We start from the raw sequence: 21,513 nt of genomic DNA, 5'->3' as shown, positions 1-21,513 counted from the left end.
TAAATATCTACTTTCATTCTTTAAAGGATTTTCTAAACATAAAATAATTTCAAAAATCACCAAGGAAAAGCAATAGTTTTAATTATTTACAATCTATAATAATTAAATAATTATTTCATTATTTACAGTGTAAGAGTTGTATGTCAAAACCTACCATTCAGTAAATACTTTTTGTTCACTTGCATTTCATCTGTGTATTTATTCAACAAATAATTGTTGAGGGCTTACCACGTGCCCAACACAGAACTTCCTGTCCTCATGGAGTTTACATTTTAGTGAGGTAAAATAAACAAGTTAAGATATATTATTTTTAATGCCGATATGTCCCATTGCCAGAAAAAAAACCACAAAAGACTAAAGAAGGATAATATGTATAAATTCATAAAAGTATTTCAGAAAACAATTAAAACTCTACTAGCAAGGTGGGAAATGACAGTTACAAAAGAAACACAAAAGATATGAGAAATTTCCATAATATATTATAATAAAATATTATATTTTTTCATGTTATTATCAAACATTTAAAAACTTTTTACTGCTTCTTATTTATTTTTAAATAGATAATATATATTTACAGGACAGAATCTAAAAGCATTAAGTAACTTACAGTACAAAGCAATCCTTCCTTTCATCTCTCTTCTCAACCATCTAGTTCTTCTTTCTAGAAGCAACCACTGCTGCCAAATTTAAAAAAAATTTTTTCAGTTCAATGCTAATGAGGGTTCATTGAAAGAGTACTCTCATAAACTGCTAGAGAAAATAGGAAATGATTTAATCTTTTTGGGAATAAAATTACTGACATATATCAAGCCTTAAAATGTACATTATGACTTAATAAATCTAAATTTGGATTCTCTCCTAACAAAATAGTTCGGTATATCATACAATATACAATTTATGTACATGGGTAGACACCATCATATAAGAAATTGGAAACAATCTAACTATTCAAAACCAGTCCATTAAATGATAGTGCACACATAAAACAGAATATTACACAATTATTATCTCTCATCTGTAGATCAAAGTATATAATTTTGAATAGCAATGTAAAATATTTCATCAGTGCAGTGACCATGTTTGTCTGGTTCATCCACAGCATCCCAGCTCCTAGAACAATTTCTGGAACACTAATAGGCATCTTGTAAATGTGGGTTGTATAAATTAAATTGCATCCAGAAAAGCCTGGAAGCTGCAGTATCAGCTAGGACTGTTTTCAAAACTCATCTAATCTAAGAATCACCTGGGGAGAGCTTGTTAAAAACTAGATTCCCAGGCCGCTATCTGCAGATTCTAACTAGAAGGTGTGGGAATCTTGTTTTAATGACCACCCCCAAGGTATGAGAAACACAACATAAATAAGAAAGGGTCTAATGAGAAATCAGGAAACACTTGAGTATTGAAATGTATACAATACAGGATTTATAAGGGAATTTATTATTTAGGAGTAATTCAGGAAGAATATTACACAGATAACAGGAGATTTGAGAAGCCAAAGAAAGGAAAAAATGTGTGCCATCAGGAAGTTACCACCATTTCTGCGACAGAGGGAGAAGTTGGTGTTGGCAGAAAGCAAACACCAAGGTCACCTGGAAAGGTCACCTGGAAGAAACCAAAACTGCAGTAGCCATCTTGGGCAGGGCCTGGAGCCACAGAGTAGATTCTACCACTGCTGGAGGAATTGTTGATGCAGACAGGGATTGTGAAAGCGTGTAGGGTTCTTGGCCCTCCAGCTTCCCTCCATTGCCTCCCATTGGCCAGGCCCAGGTGGAAGTCAGTTAACATAGGAGGCCAGCAGGTTCTGTGGATAGTGATAGTGAAGCCAGCAGGGTTCTGTCTTCCTGTGATTTATAGAGCAGAGCAAAGACAGGGCAGGCAATGGATATGAGGACAAACAGTCTCAGTGCCTGTACTATGCGTTAAGACACCATGTCACACCCATATGAAAATACTGCAAAGGTCTGCACTGAAGAGTGTAAAAATCATTTATTAATGTTCAGTTCATTTTAAGAAACTATCCCCTTAACTTCCATGATCTTCTACTCTGGGGCAATTGTGGACAATGGATTGTATTTCATGCAAATGACCCCTTTTAAGAGGATATATAAATGCTAAGTGATCTTGAATACAGAGTCCAAGACCTACCTCCTATGAGACAGTGGTCTGCTAGAGAAATGGTGGTCTATAGGCAAACTAAAGCCCAACAGAACAGCACAATTAGCCAGTGATTCAAATGTGTGAATTTGTAGAATCTCTGTGATGGCCATTATGCACATTTAGACAGTTTCCCAACAGGATTGTGTGTCATGAGTATTTTCAGAGTGAGGTTGGGTGCAGGAACAGAAATTTGACTAAAATAGTCTAAAGAGAAAGGAAAGTATTTTTATCTAGCTAGGCAAGAGGAAAAGACACTTTTCAAAAGCTATCACTCCACTGGAGTTAGTATTTTTGTTAACATCACACACCTTATCTAAGGAAAATAAAGATGTGTGTAAAATACTACTCTTGAGCTGAGGTAAGTAACTGTGTGACTTGAGAAGAAAGCATTGCAAAGTTCTCATCACCACTTATGCAAAGTCCAAGTGCCATGAAATAAATTCCCCCAAATCTCTCCTTTGTTCTTTAGCCTTCTCTCCAGCTACAGTCTGCCACATATTTCGTGTTAGTTTGTGTGGTCATTTACTTTCCTGTCTCTGCTCGTGCTTGTTTTCTCTTTCTGGAATATTCCTCATCTACTACATGACCTACGTCTTCTGGAAAATTCCTGCTTATCCTTTAAAATTCATATCAAACCTCACATCCCCCAGTAAGCCTTCTAATGGCCATTAGGCACATTTAGATAGCATCACAACAGGATTGATTTAGATTTGTGTCCCCACCCAAATCTCATGTTGAAATGTAATGCCCAGTGCTGGAGGTGGGGCCTGGTGGGAGACAGTTGGATCATGGGTTCGGTTTATAATGGTTTAGCACCATCCCCCTAGTGCTGCGTGATAGAGTTCTCTTGAGATCTGGTGGTCTAAAAGTGTGTGGCACCTCCTTCCCCTCTCTCTTGCTCCTCCTCCTGCCATATGAGATATGCCTGCTTCCCCTTCACCTTCTGCCATGATTGTAAGTTTCCTGAGGCCGTCCCAGAAGCTGATGCCATCATGTTTCCTATGTAGTCTGCACAGCTGTGAGTCAATTAAACCTCTTTTATTTATATATTACCCAGTCTCAGGTATTTCTTTATAGCAATGTGAGAACAGATTATAATACCTTATTTGATTTCTGCTCTCTATCCTTTCTAGCATGGCTCCCTCCCTTGGGCTTCCATAGTAGTCTATGCATATATCTAGCAATTGTACTTTTTTCAATGTATTTTAACTGTTTATGTATCTTTCTCCCTCATGAGATGATCAGGAATAATTTTTAATCTATCATTCCATATCTGCCTCTCAGTCCTATGCTTGGCATATAACAGATGCTCAGTAAAATTTCTTGGAGCAGATTTAATGGAGGTAATAGTTGAAACTGTGGGAGAAAGTGAAATCTCCAAGAGAAAGAGAAATTTACTGTGATTTTCATGTATACTTTTATTTAAGAAGCCAGGTTAAACTCACAGGAAAAAGTTAAAGTTGATTGATTTATGTTTTCTTTCTTAACAAGTATTCCTGATTGCATTCATGTCCTTTGTTCATTCCCTCTTAATTTACCAGTAGCATGTCTTCATCTGAAACGGAGTTATTGTTTGCTCATTTTTATTTAAATTCACTTAAATATTAAGTTAAACCATAAGAAATCATTTTTCATGGATCAAACATAGATATTGGCAATTTTTATGGTTCAACCCAAAGTATAAGGATTCAGAGCTAAGTAGCTTCGTTGCATCCGTTTACTGTATTTTTACACAGCTCACATAGTCTATGTTTCTTGGTATGAGTAACTTTTATAGTTGATGTAGATCATCTCAATGCACGTACTGCCTCGGGATGTAATGAAACTTCAACCCAGGTACTATGTAAGTAAAAGTTGGAAAGTCATGCATCAGAAAAGCCTCAGAATGGACTTTTGTATTCTGTAGAAAAGTGAACTCTATTACTGCCTCCATGTTCACTCCCAACTTTCAATTGCATGGCTCTATGAGAGTTAAAATAATGTAACATTATTAAAATGTTAATTTGTTCCTTTATGCCTATCCCACAATTGAATTTTCAAGTAGTTGATTACATTTCTCTCTGTGGATTCAGGAAACCGTTAGTCTCACATTATCTAATTTACTAAACATATTTTGGCCCTTACAACTTTTCCATTAGTCATTCCTAAACACATTTAGCACAAATGAATAAGACGATATTTGATGTTAATGAGCATTGCTTCCTCGAGGCAGAGCAACCCGGGACTGCAGGTACAGTGGGAAACCAAATGTTAGGATTGCAAAACCTTGGAACACTGAACCTATAGACCTCTGCTTGGGCAAATTCGATCTTATCAGAAAAGGTAACCTACTATTAATATGAACATTGACGTTAAGATGAATTTCAGTGTTATTATGTATGTTGGCATTAAGATGAATTTCAGTGTTATTATGAATGTTTGTGTTAATATTTTATTTACAGCTGACTCCTTAATTCCTTCTAACTTTTAAACTTAAAACAATCTTTGAAACTAAATGAGCTGAAAATACCTTTTAAAAGAAGAAACACATTTAGATTCTGGTGCACAGCAAATTCCCTGTGAATAAAAGTTCCAAATTTGTGATTCTATTTGCATTTCCATAAACACAGAGTCTTTGTGCTTATTATGTGACAAATAACAGTGTTAGAAATGGGGTGTTTTAAGACTCTAATTATGCATATGTTCCCATTCTCATTGGTGCATGTATTGAAATGTAAAGCTATACAAAACTTGTGCTTTGGGTTCAAGAGCTTTCTTTTTTTTAAGCTGATATTTTAATGAATTTTAACTAACATTGACTTCATTTAAAGGAATTAAAATATTAAGAAGTTTAAAAGGTGCTAAGGTGCCACTGCTCCTTGGGAAGCAGATTCTGAAATGCAGATGAGCATGCAAAATGTGTGTTAAGAAGTGTCCTGGGGGTCAACACCCGGAAAGGGAGGGAAGAAGCCAAGAGTGGGGAAAGGGAGAAGTTGAGCTGTGACGCAAGCCCGACAAAGGCCTCAGTCAACATCTCAGTGAGCTCCCTGGCTGACTTGAGTCTTTTCAATTGGCCAAATCAGGCACAGGGGAGTATCCTCCAGATCTCACATTGATCAGAGAGGTTGGATTGTAGACCCCCAAGTTCTCACACTCACATGAGAGTTCCAGGTCCCAGGCATGGTAAGGAAGGAGCAGAGAGTTCCAGAACAGAAAAGACCATGTGGTCTAGACCACAGATGAATTACGGGTAGTTGGTACGGACAAGGTCGTTCACACCTGAAGAAGAATCCCAGTAGCCCATCACATGACCAACACACACGGGTTTGAAGCTGACTGTGGTTATGTTCCTATATCTCTTGCTAAATAAACATACATTCAAATTAATTAAAATTTAATAAAAGCAAAACTTTAGTTTCTACATTGCACTAACCACATTTCAAGTGCTTAGTAGCAACAGGCAGCTGGTAGCTATTGCGTTGGATAGCACAGAGCATTTCCACCAGAAATATTGAGATAGTAGGAAATATTGAAAAACAGAATTGCAGAACATTTTGCTGGACAGCACTGCTCCACATGTATTACACAGGCACATCTCTCGGAGGTCTTGCTGCCTCCCTGGGATACTTCCAGGAGGAGGCCCTTCCCCGCATTCTCTCTCTCCTTCTCTAAATCTAAGGAGAGTCTCTTTTTAATCTCCATAAAACATTAAGAAATACCTTCCCAATTCTATTTTTTACATTTATAATTGACATCTGATTTGGTTAACTAGAACTGGAATCAGCAGCAACTGAAAAGTGTTTTCATTCCCTTAAGAGAAGGGCAGGATATCAGGAAATATTTAGATTCATCCCACTCATTCAGTTAAAGAAAAAGAAGAAAACCAGTTGTTCTCATATTTAAACCATACAGACATTCATACCCTGCCACAGTAACATCCACAAATATAACATTGGTCAGCAAAAAATTAATGGAAAGCAATACAATTACATTAAGTCTATTTTAAAACCTAGAAAATACAACATTTTAGACTTAGCCTACTCCAAAATAAACCATGTTTGATAATACAAACCTGCTCCGTTGGGCAAACCTTTCTGTGAGTCACCTTCTTTAATTATTCAGTAAACATTGTTTTGGTAGCTTTAGTTGCCAATTCTTCCATAGCATTCTTCTATGAGTTTTTGTAATGTGGACTGCATCGCTTTTGAAACATTTCTGAACAAACCCTTCTAGCCTTGGTATTTAAAGTTTTTAGTAGCATTCATTATTTTTTTCTTCTGGAGCTTCAGTAAAAGTCTTACCATCACATAAACCACTTGTGATTATTCTCTCCCAGTCTAGTGTTCAAAGCTTATATTGAAAGGGTGGAGCTGAAGATCTTTCCACATCACATATACACCCTCCCATGAGACCCATGGGAAGAGGAAGATATACTTCTTATGTTCATGGTCTGCAGTGAAAGGGAGCTGCACGACATCACACATACATACACGTGTTGCATTTTTACAAAATATAATTGAAAATTATACAACTGCACCATGTAAAAAAACTAGTCTGGCACCACTGTATGATGTTGACACAGGAGGACTGCCATCTAGGTGTGGGCATCCATCAGAGCCCAAACCTCCCCGAGTTTGATGCTGCAGTCTCAGACTGGGAATCATTTCTTCATTGGTTCATTTATAATTTATTTATTGAAGCATACAGATGATAAACAATGGGCTAGGCTTTGGGGGTTTACTAGAGCCTAGAACCAAGAATCTCTAATTAAATAAGAAACAAATTACCCATGTATTAATATGATTAAGTGACCAACACTTCAGTATAGTAAAGCTTAGATAGGAGAATGTGGCTTAGTGTTAAGGCGAAATTGGGGCTTCCAATGCCCTTCCCAAATATATACTGTAAATTGAGATACGTGCCTGAGCCAGTAGATGGGAGGCAGATGATGACAGACCCTTGAAGTCCAAGCCTAGTCTTTTCCCTAATCATTTGCGTGAGCCTGGATCACAGCTGTGCAGCACACCAAGTCTCAGGCAGAACAGAGAAAGGCAGATAGCCCTCACCCTTGAGATCAATGACCCTGCCCATCAGAGAGGCGTGGCAGGTGAATGAGTCATTCCCCTGCCATAGAGAAGGGCCTGGTGAGGGTGGAGAGGGGAATGGACACCCACTCAAGGTCACTCTACTTAAAAACAAAGGGCAGATGCCATATTGGTCAATGGACCCAGGCACATGAGAAGAGAGTTTTTAAACTTCTCTCCTCCTGCTAGCAATCCCTGTCTCATAGGAATGTTTAGGGGTGGGGAAATTAAATAAAATACAGTGTTGATATTGGTAGGTGTGTGCCTAGCACACCATTGGAGTCTGACAAGTAGCAGCAGGTTCTCTTTTCCTTCCCTTCTCTGATATCTCAGGAGTTTCTTGAGAGGAGGTATTGGGTCTGAATAATTTTTGTAGTACATTTGTTGAATGGAATCATTTTACTTATTGAGACTTCAACATGCTTAGCACTGAGCTTATTTAGTTTAAAAATGTTAGAATTATAGGATTTTTTTAGACCAAAAAAGGGGCCTTTCAGATCATAAACCAATTCCTTCATTTTACAGAGGAAGAAACCAGGGCCCAGTGAGCTGGGAGAATGAGGATTCAAGCTCCCATCTCAGAGTGCTTTCCACATTTCACTAGGAGCACCTCAAAGGCAGTGTTTCCATCACATCTGTATCCCCAACACCCCACAAAAGTATCTGGCATGTTGTTGTCTCTTAGATAATATTTGTTGAATACATTAATTCACCATATCTCCTGCTTGGCCTTTGACAGTTGTAGATAGCTTGTGGCTTTGCAAGACTATTATGATAGATACAATTCGTGATGTAACCTTCTCTACACTGCATGTAAGAGCTTCAAGATTGAGTCTTTCATGGAATATGTAGAAAAAAAATTAAAATGTTTTAGTATCTTTTAAAATACATATATGTATGTTTTTAAAGGTACATCAAGAAGTAATGCACCACGTGGTGTGTGTTTCATTTTTATTTTAGGTAGGAGAAGTAATCACAGGTGGTCAACGAGCATTCACATCTGTGAAAAGTACCTTGGACAGGAGCAGAGAACACATAAATACAAGGTACCACCCGCCCAGTCTGTCCTTAGCTGTATGATATTGTTCTCTTCATTGTCATTTGTTGGTTGGAATGCAGCTTCCAAAATTATACAATTATTTAAAGTTCTGAGATGATTCATACCATGAATGTTAATGTTTGTTTCCCAAACCATAGACTCTTGCTTTGTAGGGCTCCTGATCCCTAAAATCAAATCTGTGTATATACAGGTCCCAATGTGTCATCATGGTATAACATGACTGGTAATGTCAACACCAATGACGGCTAACATTTACCAAGTGCTTGCTTCGTGTCAGGTGCTATTCTGTGTGGTTTACCCATATTCACACATTTAATCCTCGTAATTTTTATGCTCAATTTCCAGTTAGGGGAGCTGAGGGAGGGAGAAACTTAGAATGTACTGAAGGTCATGTAGCCGTGACATGCTGGGACAACCTCGCTGGTACCGTTGCTGTCACTGCCTCCCTTTTAAGATCTGTGTGTCACTCCACAGACGCCTCAACTCTCAACGGCACTAGGGCCCCTCCTGTCAATCTCCTGACTGTTGGTCATTTTCTGGCCTTTGCTTAAATTCCTTTCCCAACAGGACCCTCATCCTCTTAAGACAGTATTCATTCCCTTCTTGGTATCCTCTACTGTTAGACAGCCTCTCTCTGTCTCTCTTTGATTCCTAAGTGAAGGTCCAGGCTCTGCTTCCTGGAGACCGTCAAAACCAAGCCAATCTCCCTTAAGCAATGACATCCCATAAAGTAATTTGCACAAAGCTCTCCCCTTTCTCAGTTCTTCTCTAGAATGAGATCCCAGTTCTTCCAACTGTCCTTCTGCTTCTTATGATTTTCAGACTCTTATCATCCAGATGGTAAAATCTATTTTGAAGTAAGGCAAACTATCTTTGTGATACAAATGTATATGCTAGAATTACCATCATAAAAATACCTGAACAAGAGCTATATTTATGTGTTGCATAATAAAGCAGTCAGGCACTGGTATGTTCAAAGACAACTGCTGAACTTTGGTAGAGATTTTTAAACATGGGGTTTGTTTGAACAACAGGTATGCAATTGAATTCCTACTGAAAAACGGGTTGCTGTTTTTAACCTTGGAAATCCACTCTATTTCCCAGCTTAGTGATTTCCATTGCACAGACAAGATTCACGGGTATTATGTCTATTATGAATATTCACAGTCATAATTAACCCCCAGCAGCATCAACACATGGAGAGAGTCTGAATCTAATTTGTGAGGAATCAGCAATGGAAAGTCAAATCATTGCAAACAGTTCGGAGCTGGTTTTCAGACCCCAGGAAAACTATCATTACTGTGATTACACTTGAGGATTCAAGATGTCTTAGCACGATTCTTCATAGCAGTCCCTCCTGTGGTATTTTTGCGAAGCCTTTCTTTTTCATTTTGATGACTGAGAAATGATCACACCACAATCACATATAAAATGCCTGTGGGAAGGTAGTTGTGTGGTGCTCCTTCATCACTGGCAAACTCTATTGTGCGCGTTATCCCAGCCTCAGGCCAGGCAACCGCATTAACCAAGCAGCTGCCCGTTCCAGCTGCTCACGGGAACTGAGATCAGGCAGGATTGTTGGTTTTAGGCAAAGGACTATGGATGCAGCGGTCCACCGGGAGGGCCACAAGAGGCCCCTTGACCCTCTCTTGGCAGAGTGGTTTGTTTCTCATGCTGGGGAGAAAGTGAATGGAGGGGGAAGAGAAACTGGGGTAGGGTTTTATTCATCAGGACTGGAGGGTAACACTCAGTGACCTCTTGTACCCTTAACACTGTAAAATGAAAGAAGATGCACAAATTCCTCCAAATGAAGGGATTTATTGAGTGCTGACTCTGCTACATAATGTTATGTGTTGTCTGTCTTTCATCTTCAAGAATAAAACTGCAGATAAATACTATTATTTATAATTTACTGAGATTGAGAGATGGCATTTGCCCAAGATGTTAAAGCTGGTAAGTGGTAGAACCAGGATTATACAACCTCAGACTTGTCTTCTTCTTCTTCTTCTTTCTTGTTTTTTTTTATTTATTTTATTTATTTATTTTATTTATTTATTTATTTTTTTTTTTTTTTTTTTGAGGCAGAGTCTCGCTCTTATCAAGTGCAGTGGCAGGAGGCTGGAGTACAGTGGCAGGATCTCGGCTCACTACAACCTCTGCCTCCCAGATTCAAGCGATTCTCCTGCCTCAGCCTCCCAAGTAGCTAGGACTACTGGTGCCTGCCACCATGCCTGGTTAATTTTTATATTTTTAGTAGAGATGAGGTTTCCTAATGTTGGCCAGGCTGGTTTCAAACTCCTAACCTCCTGTGATCCGCCTGCCTTGGCCTCCCAAAGTGCTGGGATTACAGATGTGTGCCACCGCACCCGGCCAGGCTTGCCTTCTTAATCTCTTCCTGGTGTCATTTGATGAACAGAAGATTTTGATTTTAAAATAATTAAAATTATTAAACTTTTTTATGGTTAATTATTTTATGTTTGTTCTGTTGTAGAAATTCTCTCCTGCCCTGAGGTCATAAAGGTAGTCCTTTATGTTGTAAGGCTTTATACTTTTGCCTTTCACATTTAGGTATAATTTGAGGAAACATCTAATGCATCAGGAATTAAGTTTGTTTAAAGTATGACAATTTAATTTTTCCCAGTGTGGACACCCTACTGTCCCTGTGTCTCTTATTAAAATGGTTATTCTGTCTACATTAGTTACCAAGGCCACCTCTGTCATAGACCAGGTGTCCACATCTGTATGGGTTTGCCTCTGGTCTCTATTCTGCTCTACTTCCTTAATTTCCATAGTCTTATAATGAGTTTTATAACTGGCAGGAAGTATCCTCTCACCTTGTTCTTCTTGAAGAGTGAGTTGGCTAATTTTATCCCTTTGCACTTACATATATATTTCAGAATCAACTAAGGAAGTTTTACTCACACACAAACACACACACACAGGTATGTATTGGGATTTTCTTTGGAATTGTATTGACCACATAGATCAATTTAGGGAGAACAGTTCTTATAGTATAATATCTCTCTGTCCTTTCTTCAATCTTATTTGATATCTCTTTATAACTTTTCCATAAGTATACCAATGTTTTATTAATTTTTAGGTGTATGATATTTTGATGCTATCACAAATGTATTATTTATTTTATTTTTTTCTCTGCTGCTGGTATATAGATTGCAATTTACTTTTTCATTGTGGTAAAATACACATTACCTCAAATTTACCATTGTAATCATTTAAAAGTGTACAATTCAGTGGCATTTAGTATATTCACAATGTTGTGCAACCATCGCCACTAAGTAGTCTACTTTTGTGTTTGATTTTGTAGCCAGCAACTTTACTAATCTCTCTCATTATTTTATTAACGTATCTGTGGGTTCTTTTAGATTTTCTATATGCCTGCAAAGAATGGCAGCTTGCTTGCTTGCTTTCTTGCTTTCCGATTGATCCTTCTCTCTTTTATTTCCTCTTCATACCTTACTGCACAGGGAAAGGCTCCGGGATAGTGGTGAGTAGTGGAGTGAGGGCAGCATCTTTGTTGTTCTGCTGAGTCCAGAGGGAAGCTTTCCATCTTTTCCTAGGAAGTCTGAGACATGTTATTTAAACATAGTAATTGTAGTGGTTTTATAGTTCATGTTTTCATATTTCAATATCTGAAGTTTTTATATTTCTATTTCTGTTCTTGTTAATTCTATTGGTTCTTGTGGGTTGTTTTTTTTTTTTTTTTTTTTCCCCTTGAGTAGTCATCTTTTTTTTTGTTGTTCATTTATTTGTTTTTTTGAGACAGAGTTTCTCCTTTGTTGCCCAGGCTGGAATGCGATGGCATGATCTTGGCTCACTGCAATCTCCGCCTCCAGGTTCAAGCGATTATTGTGCCTCAGCCTCCTGAATAGCTGGGACCCACAGGCACGTGCCACCATGCCCAGCTAATTTTTTGGTATTTTTAGTAGAGACAGGTTTTTGTCATGTTGGCCAGGCTGGTCTCAAACTCCTGACCTCAAGTGATCCTCCCGCCTCAGACTCCCAAAGTGCTGGGATTACAGGCATGAGCCACTATGCCTGGCCTAGTTGTTTATTTTTTACTGTGAGCTACTGCATATAGAACAGTTCTCTGAGTGACCTTGGACCAACCCTTTCCCCCTACTTTCTTAGTTGTAGTTCACAAGAATAATTGTGGAATGTGCTGGGAATACAACATCTTGAGATAAGAGGGAGCTGGCTGAAATAACCTCAGTTCTGTTTCAGTCGCCTTCCCCACTCCGGAAACATATGTCCTTCAAAACTTCATCCCAGTGATCATGTGGTCCAGGGGTATACAATCCAGGACGGGCTGCTTCCTGGGGTCCCTGTGCTGGGGTACAAGTGGGGCATGTGCAGAAGAGATGCCATCTGCTTCCCAGGCAGCTTTCCTGAGCTTTGGGGTGCAGCCCCCAATGCACCTATGGTTTCTGTTGTTCTCTGCTGCCTGTCTATAAGGAATAAATCTGCTTCATGCAGCCTGTTGTATATGGGGGTGTTCTGTTTTACTGGACTCCGGCAAGTTGGTAACCAGTGCACAGGCAACTTGCTTCACACTCCACTGCCTAGGAAAATAGTCTGGTGCTTCCTTAGAGGCCTGGGAGGTACTTGGCCAGGGAACATTGGCATGTGCTGCAGAGAAAAACACTGCCAATTTGGAACCACTTTCATCTAAATTCAAGATTGAGGATTTTTAACCAAAAACTGCTATAAACTTTCTAGCTTGTGGTGACAACTCAGTTTTCCTCGGCCCCACTGAAGCAGCTTTCCTCAAAGTGCCTTGCGGAGGTGAGCAGTGGGCATTTACTTCTCGTTCACTCTTAAAACAAGAGAAGCTCTTTGGCACTGCACCCTTACTATGGAGAGGGTGTCCCGTTAGACTGCCCACCTGGCATGTTCAGGGCCTTGGCCTCTGTCTTCAGACTCCATAAGGTCAGATTGACCAAAGTACAACTTTAAGGGCTCCCCAACTGCTCTCAGGGCAAGGTGGCTTCAGGCCTCTGCTCCTCCTTCTGAGTTCCCACTTTCCTTGATTTCTGACCTTGTAGTTCCTTGTGATCTTATCAAGTCTTTCATGATCTCAAGAAAGTTTTCAGTGGGAGGTGGGAGTCTTTGGTCCAAATATGCTAGCTTACTAGGACACCAGAAAAAAGTTCTTTCTTTATGTTTTTTGATAAAAGGAATGAATCTCTGATGTGTTTTGCACTTAGTGATTGATTTTAGGCATTTTCTTTTTTCTTGCTTACTTCCATGATGATAAATCTATTGATTTTGTCTTCCAGCTAGTCTTACTGGATTCTAGAGGTGATGTTTCTGAAGGTCAGGTGATGGGTAAGACCAGTGATGGGCATCTGTCCTCTGACATTAAGGCGGGGAAAACAAAAGAGAAAAGGCCCCTCTTCTCTTTATTTTGGAGATTACTATGATCCTCAAGTGCCCCGGGCTTAGCTGCTCACTGTTTCTGATTCCAGAGATCCATGAGTAATTGAAATCCTCTATTGTGATTTAGTTCACAGCACTTTGGGAGGCCAAGGCAGTGGGATCACCTGAGGTCAGAAGTTCAAGACCAGCCTGGCCAACTTTCGGCAAAACCCCATTTCTACTAAAAATGCAAAAATTAGCCAGACATGGTGGTGTGCACCTGTAGCCCCAGCTACTTGGGAGTCTGAGGTGGGAGGATCACTTGAACACAGGAGGTGGAGGCTGCCATGAGCCAAGATTGCACTACTGCACTCCAGCCTGGGCAACAGAGCAAGACGCCATCTGAAAAAAAAATTGAAAAGTACCATGTCAATATCAGTGGCTATTGTTATTAACATAATTATTAATTATTTGTACAACTGAATAACTCTACTAAGTGATAACTACAATTATAAAAACTTAGTCATAACTGGTCTAATTTACCTATGTAAAGATTCACATTAGGTTATGGGATTCCTGGTTCCCAGGGAGAAGTTGGCATTCTTTTCCCTATGTTTCTATATGTACTGATAGATGATATTTGGACCTGACTTGTATCAGGATATATTTGGCTACTAGTAATAGAATACCTTTAAAATGTAGGATGTTTTATTGCCTCAAAGAACAATTATTCTGGAAGAAGGTGCTTTTGTAGGTGGTTCGCCAGCTTAGCAGTTAAGACCCCAGGTCAGCATCTTTGTATTCTATTGGCCTTTCCTTGAGTGTCACAGATGAACTCTGGAGTTTCAAATAGCAAATCCTCATACTAGCACCCTCCGTGAGAAGGAAGGCTTGGTAGGCAAAATGGTAGCCTCCAAGATGGTGGTTTCAGTGGGGGCATCATGGCTGGAAGGGCAAGTAGGAGCTCCTAGAATGCTGATAATGTTCTGCTTCTTAATCCACGGTGCATTCAATTAATGAAAGTTTCACTCTTATGATTTGGTCACTTTTCTATACATGTATTGCACTCAATAAAAAGGCTTAAAAAGTATTAAAATCACCACATAAGAAATGAAATATCTGTGCTTGCCCCAATCCTGAGCCTGACCCTCAGCTTCAGCCTCTAATGGACCCCTGCCCCTCTCCCTTCTCCCACATCTGCATCAGTGAGGAGGTGAAGGGATGGGGGGGCTCAGTGATGGTGTGAGCATCAGATAAGACTGTGAACATACAGGTTGAGTATCCCTTATCCAAAATGCTTAGGACCAGGCTTGCTTTTATTTTGGATTTTTTCAGATTGTGGAATATTTGCATGATACCAGTTCAACATTCCTAACTGGAAAATCTGAAGTGCTCCATTGAGCATTTCCTTTGAGCATTATGTCAGTGCTCAAAAAAGTTTAGATTTGGGGGCATTCTGGATTTCGGAACTTCAGGTTAGGGATACCCAACTTATATTGAGAGATGATTAAAAACAGCAACACATCCCTTTCAATTCACCAAAACAACTGGGTCAATTTGGTCAGTCAAATTGTCTCACTTGGGCACACATCATATAGCTTCTTTAAGTACAATAATGACTATATAACATCTCTTTTTCCTAATGACAATAGTATTATTTTATCTTTTAGTAAGGTTATTGAGGATAGGAAGACAGCTTTTCATTTTCAGTCTCCAGGACACACACAAACCTGGGTGCATAGTAGGTACTCAGTAAACACTTATTGAATGAACGGGTACATGAATTGTGAGAAGCCAATGAAAGAGAAGGTAAATTATCTTGTTGTGACAAATAGCAATTAAAGAAAAATTGGAAACTTAGCAGGACAGTAACAAGAAGTAGTGTCAGTGTTCTGTTTTCTAACTATATTTACATGACACTAAATATAATAAATAGGTTGCTAAACATCATTCCCTTACTTGAAAAATCCATCTCTAACTTTCCTAAAAATAAGCACACTCCTTACTGCTTGAGTATCTAAAAGTGAAAAGAAAAATGTGATGGGCGAGGTGCCCCAGTTCCCAAGAGTTGTGGCACCAGCACTTGCCGCAGAGCTGAGGACTTTCAGCGTCTTACCTTAAACACTTCTCCAGGCAGCCTCCTCAACAGATTACCTTACCCAGCCATCCAAGCTTCCCTCACTCACCCAGGCCCTACCCTGACTGGACTGGGCCAGACACTCCCACTCCTTCCCCCATCCCCACCTTGGGTACCTCACTCTCTGCAGATATCAGGCTAAGAGTAAGCAGAACAAATATTTTCTTACCTGTTGTCAGTGTTACCTCTCTGGAATGTTCTTCCTCCTCAAAATCTTGGAAAATACCACCCCCACCCTGCCCCCAGTGCCAGGTGCCAAGTTCCCTTACTCTATGATTCCTATCGTAATTCTTTCCAGGCCTTGGTGATGTTGTCTCCTTGTGCTTTAACCTGACTTGTTTATCCTGCTTGCAGAGCCCTTGCCACCCTGGTGCAAAATAGCCAAGTATATGTGTGTCCTCCTCATTTGATTATGGGCACACACCATGTCTTACTCATCTTTAAATTCCTGGCACTGATTACAGCACTGCACACCTAAAAGATGTGTGCTGAAAAGCATAGTGAATTGCATTACCAACTCTTACCCATATCCTAGTACATACTGACTGATGCCACCCTTTTCCTACATGGCACTGACACTTATGGAATGCCTGCTGTGTTTCTGGCACTTCTCTGTGTCCTTTACATGGATGAACTCATTTGATCTTGACAGAGGCCCTATGTTCATTGTCATCGTCCCTATTTTAAAGATGAGGTCTTTGAGGCACAAAGTGGCTGAGTAACTCACAAGGGCCAACAGCTTAGCAGGTAGAAGCCAGGATCTTGCAAGCTACCCTAGACGCTCTACTGCCTCTTGACTTGCAGTAACGAACTTTGTTTCTTGATTACCAAGAAATAAATGAGACGAAAGAGGGCCTAGCAGGTTGTGGGTTTACTGTGTTGTAACACAATTCATGCTGACCTGGAGAACTGTTTGTTTTGATGGATATAAGCTTATGTGCCAAACGTCAAGAATAGAAAACCCCTCTTTATGCTGTGTGTTTGGTGCCTCATTTTCTGTGAGGAACAGTATGGTGATGTGAATACCAGAGATTTGGATTCAGTTCCCAGCTAGTTCTGCCTGTGTATATCTGTGGGACCTTGGCTGACTATTCCTCTTGTCCTCCCACTGGGTCTGAGGATTTGATGACACAAGTAAAGGCCTTAGCATAGGGCTCAACAAAAGACAGTGTGTCGAGGGTCCCCAGGATGACCCCAGGTTCAGAGATTAATTAGAGGAACTCACAGGACTCAGCATATAATTACACTCATGGCTAAGATTTATTGCAGCAAAAGAATAGGAGGCAAAATCAGCAAAAGCCTAAGTCCAGAAAAAGCCAGGTGCAAGCTTCTAAGGGTCCTTTCCCTGTGGAGTCACACAAGACATGCTTAATTCCTCCCGCAATGGGTTGCAACAACACATGTGAAATGTTGTCCATCAGGGAAGTTCATTAGAGACTGAATGCTCAGGGTTTTGTTGGGTGCCGGTGGTAGGCACCCTCTGCCTAGCAGGTGCCAATGTTATGCAGTCCCAGAAGGAAAGCATAAACCAAACTGACTGCACACATTGCACATTGCAAGGCATAGTGAGCTACCCTTATTGTTTAGGGAAAGTTTCATGTGGCTGTAGGGAACAGCTTACCAGCCAATGCCCAACCTTGCGGGCCTACCTTCTAAAGATAGTCATCTCTGGTCTGCCATGTTTACTGTTTTCTGCACAGTCAGCCACCAACCTTATGATGACTGACTATGCAGAAAAGAATAAGCAGCATCATAGCTGACACCACAAAACTCTATTCTTTTAAAGGCAGGTGGTTCAGTGAATACTGTGGCCCCGAGGCATCTGAGAGGAAGGTATGTTCAGGACATGACCACAGCACCATTCATTTCTCTGGAGCATTAATTCTGTCTTTACTGCTCACCCACATTCCTTCACATCTTTCAGGGCATCTTTGAATTCCCACCTCTTTCATCCCTTCAGAGGCTACACAAGCCCCTTTCCATTTTTTCTCCTTCCTGTGGCATATGGAGTTTATGGTATGCTGTTTGGACTTCTGAATATACTATTTCATATTCTTTGTATATTTTGTATTTTTTCTTCAGCAGGTCCTTGTGTATTAGTCAAAATAGTGTGGAGGATCAAAAACTCAAATGCCTTCAAGGGCTAGGCAGATTACAGAAATGAAGGGAGATGGTTGCAAAGACAATAGAGAGCTGACACTTTCAAAAGAAAATGGAATCTTCCTGCCCTGACAAAGGGTGTTCACTGGATGAGCTTAGTCTGAAGGCATCAGTTTAGAGCTCCTGGATTCAACTGACTGTGATTTTCTTTAGGTCAGAGATAATTTCTTATATAATTTCATTATTTCCCCAATAGAAAAAAAATGGTTTTTTCACCTATTCAACAACCTTTATTCAATACAGCCATCTGCCTAGGATAAAAGATGAAAAAGACAAAATCTTTGCATCAAAGATACAAGTATTGTGTGAAAACAGATACATAATGAAACAGGTATATGACAGTGTCATAAATTCTATGTTCAAGCCACATTGTGCTATTAGATATTACCAGGAACCAGGTCTGTTTGCACAGACCATGGTTTCCCTGGTGCCTATACAGCACCTGGAATATCATAGATATTTAACATGTATCTGTTCAATGAACATTTGAATGAATGGTGCAGTGACTCCAAAACAATTTGACTGATTATCAATATAATTTGGGGGAATGTTATAAAAATACAGGCCACCGGGCCCAACTCCAGTCTTATTGAATCAAAATTGCAGGGAATGCAGTCCAGAGACCTGATTACCTACAGTTTTCTATCTGACCATGATATTGGGAACATTGGCCAACCGAGGTGCCCCCTTCTTCTGTTTCATGATTGCTATTGCCGAGAGAACTGAGTGAGTGCAGAAGGCACAGGTTCTTGTGGGAGGAGAGGTTGCTGGGGCTGCACTTTGCTATGCACCTGAACTTGTCGTGTAGATGCCCCTGCCAAACCCCTGCAAGTTAGATTGTCTGAAGCAGGAGGGTTCAGAAGCCTGATGAGCTGCATTAAGGAATAAGACCTCCGTGGAAGGATTCAGTTATTAATCTTGGCTGTAGGGCTTTGCTTGCTGTATCATTTCAGTTATCAAATACAAATTCTTAGGGAGGTAAAGTTTCACAGGTGACATCTCCTCCAATTGCCTGTGCACTAGCAGAAGCCCAGTGACTTTTTTTTTTTTTTTTTTTTAGCACTTTTCTTCTCCACAGGTCAGAATCTACAAGGCTCTAAGCTTCTTGACGCTAGGGACATTCTCTCTCTCTCTCTCTCTCTCTCTTTCTATGCTCCAGGGACATTACTTGCCAAAGTTTGCTGAATAAATGGATGGGTGAGTTGAATCTATTTGAAATTTTAAAGGATGTAGTATCCGTTTCTGTTTGTCTTTTTTTTGTTATTGTAGAAGCAAGCACATGGAGAAACTAGAAGTAGATCCTAGCAAGCACTCATTCCCTGATGTGACTAACATAGTTCAAGAGAAAAAACACACACCCAGAAGACGACCTGAACCCAAAATTATACCAAGCGAGGAAGACCCAACCTTTGAAGACAACCCTGAAGTGCCTCCCCTGATTTGAAATATCTGGCTGCATTGCCACTGGCTGAGACCCACCAGGTCCAGTTTTGGTTGGTGTAGAGACCACATGCATATTATTCCTGGGATTAACACAGAGTTATTTGTCAATATCGCTACTCCAGTGTTTTAACTTACTTTGCATAGTAATATCCTTAAGCTAGCTTAAAATTAAAATGTATGCCTTAAATGCTATAGCTCATCATTTGCCTATAATAAAGGGTTGGTATTGAAAATGTTTAGTAAGATCATAGAACTATTGCATAAAACATTGATTATAAATCCCAAAATTGTCTACTTATACAAAGTATTAATTCATAGATAAAAGGACTGAGTATTAAATTGGTACTTCAGCAAATTGGTCAAGCTTAGAAGTTAAACCTATAATTTCAGACCCAACTGGAATACTTTAATATGATTTTAAACAGCATTTCCATTTTCCTTCTCATGATGTGTCTGCTTTCTCTGGTGGCATGGTATAATGGCAAGAATACGAGTTTTTAAGCCAGACACCCTGTGTTTGGATTTCAGCTCAATCACTTTGTAAAGACCTTCAGCAAGTCCTTTAATTCTCTGAGCTTTAGTGGCTTCATGTATAATCTGGGAATAATAACACTTGCCTCACAGGTTTGTCTCAAGATAAAGGGCAGAAAGCACTTAGTACAGTGTCAGCCATTCATTGAGAGCCTCCTCTCTCTCCTTCCATTTCTCCTCTCTCTCCTCCTCCCCTTCTCCTCTCTCTCCTCCTCCCTGCTCCTTCTTCCCCTCCCTCCCCAATTACTTTTCTCCCCTTATTCTCTTTCTTCACTTTTTTACTCCCCATCCCACTCTTCCTCCACTATTTCCTTCTTTACTTTTTAAATATCTTACCTCTTCTTTATCTAGAACATTATGAATTCAGTATTTCACATACATTGTAGGACAAATTACTGTTACTCTGATCATGATATAGCAGCATTTGAATCAGTTTCCCCAAATATTCATTCAACAAATACTTATTAAGCAACTATTCAGTGCTAGCCCCCTCTCTGTTCATCAGGGATTTAGTAGTAACAAAGCAGACAAATACATACACACAGACTATGTCAGGTGGTGTTCAGAGCTGTGAAGGAGAGTCAGAGTGAGGGGATCAAGGGTGATGGGTGCTTTTTCAGACAGGGCCATTCTCTATTAAACAGGCTTCCAGTGGAAGACTCTGCTAATGTTTAGCAGATAACCAAAATGCATCAGTTAGAAAAAATGTGATGAGAATGAGGGACTGGTTATAGGAATGCAATTGGACACAAATCTGGGAAGAGCTGTGTAGTGAAGCTCTGGAAGGGAGAGGTAGAGAATTGGAAGAAGCAGCATTGGCGCAGGTAGACAATTCAGAACTTGCACAGAATCTGAGAAGCTGAAGTAGGACTGTGACTGGGAGCTTGTGGAGAGGTCTATGGAAATTATCATGCTGCTGAAATTGTTGCCTCTATTTATCTGCTACCCCACTGGTCCATGGCCAAGATTCTGGTGGATGGGCTTGAAGCCAGCCTTCGTCAGCAGGCCTGCAGTAAGAAAGATGGGATGGACACGCAGCGGTGGAGATCGAGGGTCAGCTGCAGCAGGCTGACCCTCTGCATCTCTCCGTCACTGCAACTGATGGAGATGACTAAGTGTAACACCTTTCTTCATGGTCAACTCTATCCAGGAACCACATAGGGAAGGAAATTCTGGAAAATGGTTCCCAGCTTTAGCCAACTTGACATATTATAATCCACCAGAACGCAAACTCTACCAACTTGGAAATCATGTACATTTGTCAGGACCGTATTTAACTTCTACATAAAGAGAAAGCAAAATTATACTTTTGACCAAACTAATACAATTATCCATTAAACAAACAAAACTGTGCTATCTGTTATGGACTGAATAATTGTGTACTCACAAAATCCATATGTGGAAGCCCTAACACCCAGTGTGATGGTATTTGGAGGTGGGCCTTTGGGAGATAATTGGATTAAATAGTATCAGAAGGGTTGGTTCCTCATGATGGGATCTGTGTTCTAAAGAGGAAGAGACACTGGAGACCGCTCTCTCTCAGTCATCTGAGGACATAGTACTAAGTCAGGAGGAGATCTCGGACT

General features: G+C 40.1%; 1 protein-coding gene across 6 annotated transcripts in view; it reads left to right on the top strand.

Moving 5' to 3' along the window:
- The window catches only part of LRRC6 (leucine rich repeat containing 6), a 105,599-nt gene that overhangs the window by 72,788 nt on the left and 11,298 nt on the right, over positions 1-21,513 (top strand). For 5 of the 6 annotated variants that reach the window (XM_021942633.2, XM_003903170.5, XM_021942637.2 and 2 more), the window contains 2 exons: positions 8,181-8,266; positions 19,223-19,629. In XM_021942633.2, the coding sequence (XP_021798325.2) occupies positions 8,181-8,266; positions 19,223-19,397 (261 nt within the window). In that variant the 3' untranslated portion in view covers positions 19,398-19,629. Of the gene's footprint in view, positions 1-8,180; positions 8,267-19,222; positions 19,630-21,513 lie in introns of those variants that run through there. The other variant, XM_021942634.2, reaches the window with a different exon arrangement.

Source organism: Papio anubis, chromosome 8, assembly GCF_008728515.1.
Source record: "Papio anubis isolate 15944 chromosome 8, Panubis1.0, whole genome shotgun sequence".
Lineage (NCBI taxonomy): Eukaryota > Metazoa > Chordata > Mammalia > Primates > Cercopithecidae > Papio > Papio anubis.
This window is presented reverse-complemented; position numbering and strand designations above follow the sequence as displayed.